General features: G+C 31.0%; 1 protein-coding gene across 1 annotated transcript in view; it reads right to left on the bottom strand.

The window, feature by feature from the left end:
• The window catches only part of LOC106473692 (disintegrin and metalloproteinase domain-containing protein 19-like), a 23,079-nt gene that overhangs the window by 6,063 nt on the left and 13,583 nt on the right, over positions 1–3,433 (bottom strand). Inside the window, exons 6-8 of the mRNA XM_022402090.1 lie at positions 2,316–2,320; positions 1,076–1,186; positions 609–658 (exon numbers count right to left, since the gene is read on the bottom strand). Of these exons, the coding sequence (XP_022257798.1) occupies positions 609–658; positions 1,076–1,186; positions 2,316–2,320 (166 nt within the window). The remainder of the gene's footprint in view (positions 1–608; positions 659–1,075; positions 1,187–2,315; positions 2,321–3,433) is intronic.

Here is a 3,433-nt window from a genome sequence, read left to right on the forward strand (position 1 = left end):
CATAGAACATTGTCTAATGAATAATAGAGAAGAATTAGTTCAGTAGTGTTGTACTTGAGTGACATAGAACATTGTCTAATGAATAATAGAGAAGAATTAGTTCAGTAGTGTTGTACTTGAGTGACATAGAACATTGTCTAATGAACAATAGAGTAGAATTAGTTCAATAGTGTTCTACTTGAGTGACATAGAACATTGTCTAATAAACAGTAGAGAAGAATTAGTTTAGTAGTGTTGTACTTGAGTGACATAGAACATCGTCTAATGAACAATAGAGAAGAATTAGTTCAGTAGTGTTGTACTTGAGTGACATAGAACATTGTCTAATGAACAATAGAGAAGAATTAGTTCAGTAGTGTTGTACTTGAGTGACATAGAACATTGTCTAATGAACAATAGAGAAGAATTAGTTCGTAGTGTTGTACTTGAGTAAGTATAAGTCAAGACCGAGGAAAAGTTCAATTCATTCTCTGACAAATTAAGCTATTAGATTCGATTGCTTCATAACATATAGACAAGAGGGGACCATTGGTTTTCCTTAGATAACCCCACCCCTGATGAAAAGTAAAATAAAAATTTTAAATGCACTTATTATTTTTCAGGAATACACAAATTCCCCAATATATGTAAACTGTCTATGATAGTCACGGCTAGTAACCTATACAATCACAAAAGTGTAATTATTCATTAGTAACTAATATGTTTATTATTATATATATTTTAAAATGTTATTTGTGCCACACTGTCCCATATATGTGTGAATTGTCTGTGGTAGTCATGGTCAGTAGCCTACATAATTACTTAAATCTAACTATTCATTAGTAGCTAATGTTTATATACATATGTATATATATATTGGGTATTATAAATTAAAAACCTTTCTATCTATATATCTATTTGCCCACTGAGAAAATATGAAGTCTTAACAATTATTCTTACTGTTACTAGTGTAAAATTATTGTTAATATTTTATCCATTTACACTTTACACATAAAATATATTTTGTTGATCTCTTTTTTTTTTCAATTGAAGTGCTAAATGGTAATATAACAATAAAATGTTTTTATTTAAATACTATATAATGTAATACCTTGCAAGTGACAGTGTCACAGCATTCTCCTGATGCACAGGTGGCATTTTCAAACAGTCTACACGTGGTTGCATTACAGCAGGGATTTGTACAAAACTAGAAGATAAAAACACTGTGTTACTGAAGTACAAAACTAATGAACTAATTTATCTCTATTGTTCATTAGACAATGTTCTATTCACTCAAGTACAACACAACTCTAATTCTTCTCTATTGTTGATTAGACAATGTTCTATGTCATATGAGTACAATACTACTGAACTAATTCTTCTCTATTGTTCATTAGACAATGTTCTATGTCATCTAATGAACAATAGAATGAACTAATTAGTTTCTATTGTTCATTGGACAATGTTTTATGTCGCTGAAGTATAACCACTACTGAACTAATTATTTTCTATTGTTCATTAGACAACGTTCTGTATCACTGAAGTACAACCACTACTGAACTAATTCTTCTCTATTCTTCATTAGACAATATTCTGTGTCACATGAGTACAACACTACTGAACTAATTCTTCTCTCCTCCAAGAAAGTTTTACAAACCTGTTCATTCTCTGAGTGGAGAGAATTATTCTAAGCAACTAGAAGACAAAGAAGTTGTTGGAGACATGCTTACTACTCCTGAGTTTATGTCCATGTTTCTATTTTATACAGAAGTTAATAGATGCCTAAAATACAGAAGATGAGTATGTTAACAATTTTGAAGCCTAACCATATTGTTATTGTCCATGTTGCCATGTCCAGTCATACTCTATATGATGACTGTGCATCTTGATAATAACCCTGCAGCTAAGTATCCATTGCAAAAGGCTTTGTAATATGGCTGTCATGTCCAAAGCAAATCACTCCTTTCTGAGACTCTCCATAATTAATTTAGCATACAAAGATAACAATTTTCTAGCACCTGTTTCAACAGTCCAAATGCACAGAAATCCATGGGCATCTTGTGACTTGACCAGTATGGAATAGTATGAATATGTGAAAAATTATACAATTTTTTTAAGTTCACAAGTGGGTCAGCAGTAAATGTACAGTTACAATGCTCAAGTCCGAGGTTCAATCCCCCATGGTGGATAGAGTGCAGATATCCTATTGTATAGAATTGTGCTATAAAAAACAACAACAAAATAAGCTGCTTGAAATATGTAATGGTTGATTGGATGTGCTATGAAAGTAACTTGTGTTCCATATAAAACTTTTGTATCAGTAAGGATTAACATACCTTTCCTAAAAACATTCAGTTTTTGGTGGCTTCATTCACATTACTTATTAAATGCCAAACACTGACTAGCTAATTAGTGTATTCAAAATTGTTTTAATATAACACATATAGGGGATACATTTTTCATATTAGTTTAATTGTAAGGGATAGAACATAGCATCATTCTAAAATTCTTAATGTAGATGTTTAGGTAGAGTCTAGTTGAGATCCAGAAACTGCTACTAATTTCTTTAATTCTAAAGGCTGAAACACTATAACTTAATGACTGTCCCAGCTACAGATTGATATTTGACTGATGTGTTCAAATACACAATTCTCCTCCAACCTCTAATGTTTAAACATTTATTTTTCAAATTTAAAATCCCCCTAAAATCAACCAAGATTTGGTACTTATTTTTCTAGAAATGTAACAATGTCTTTAGATACTTATTGTAGCTTTGGCAAAAATTACCATTTTAACTCTTTGCCAAATTTTGATAAAGAATTTGTTGGCCACTGTTTAATTTAGTTCAGATATTCTTTTTACCAAGATAAAGATCACTTTTTACACCTTTTTCCAGTTGGTGATTTCATCAGTGATTATGGGAACTGTTTAAAAATAAGTATTATTTTGTTTTAGGCTTAAATTCTGATTGATTAGATTGTTGGTACTTCTTATACAAGCTGCTTGAAATATGTAAAGTTGAACAGGTATGCCATGAAAGTAAATTTGGTTCCAGATGGAAATCCTTCTTGGTTATTTTGCATATTGTTGTCTGAGATACATGGATGGCTTTTGCCATTGACCATTCTTCTCTGTTATTTTTTAGACAATATTCTGTGTCACTGAAGTACAACCACCAACTTTTTGAAGGCCATAGATAGGCCATAAATAAAATGTTTTAATTGTGTAACAGTTTAACGTTGAATATTATTTATGATTTTAAGTTTATACACAAGTGCCAAAATACTATAAGTACTACTTTCAGTTTCATCATCACTTTTATTTATTAGTTTAGGTTATGCTGTAACATGTGCTCAGTGTGATAAGTACCAACGACTCTACAAGTTTCGACGTTACAACGTCATCCTCAGGAGTGAATTACAAGACAATTGCCATAATATTCATAGCTTGTTAA

This window comes from Limulus polyphemus, unplaced genomic scaffold, assembly GCF_000517525.1.
Source record: "Limulus polyphemus unplaced genomic scaffold, Limulus_polyphemus-2.1.2 Scaffold6408, whole genome shotgun sequence".
NCBI classification, from domain to species: domain Eukaryota; kingdom Metazoa; phylum Arthropoda; class Merostomata; order Xiphosura; family Limulidae; genus Limulus; species Limulus polyphemus.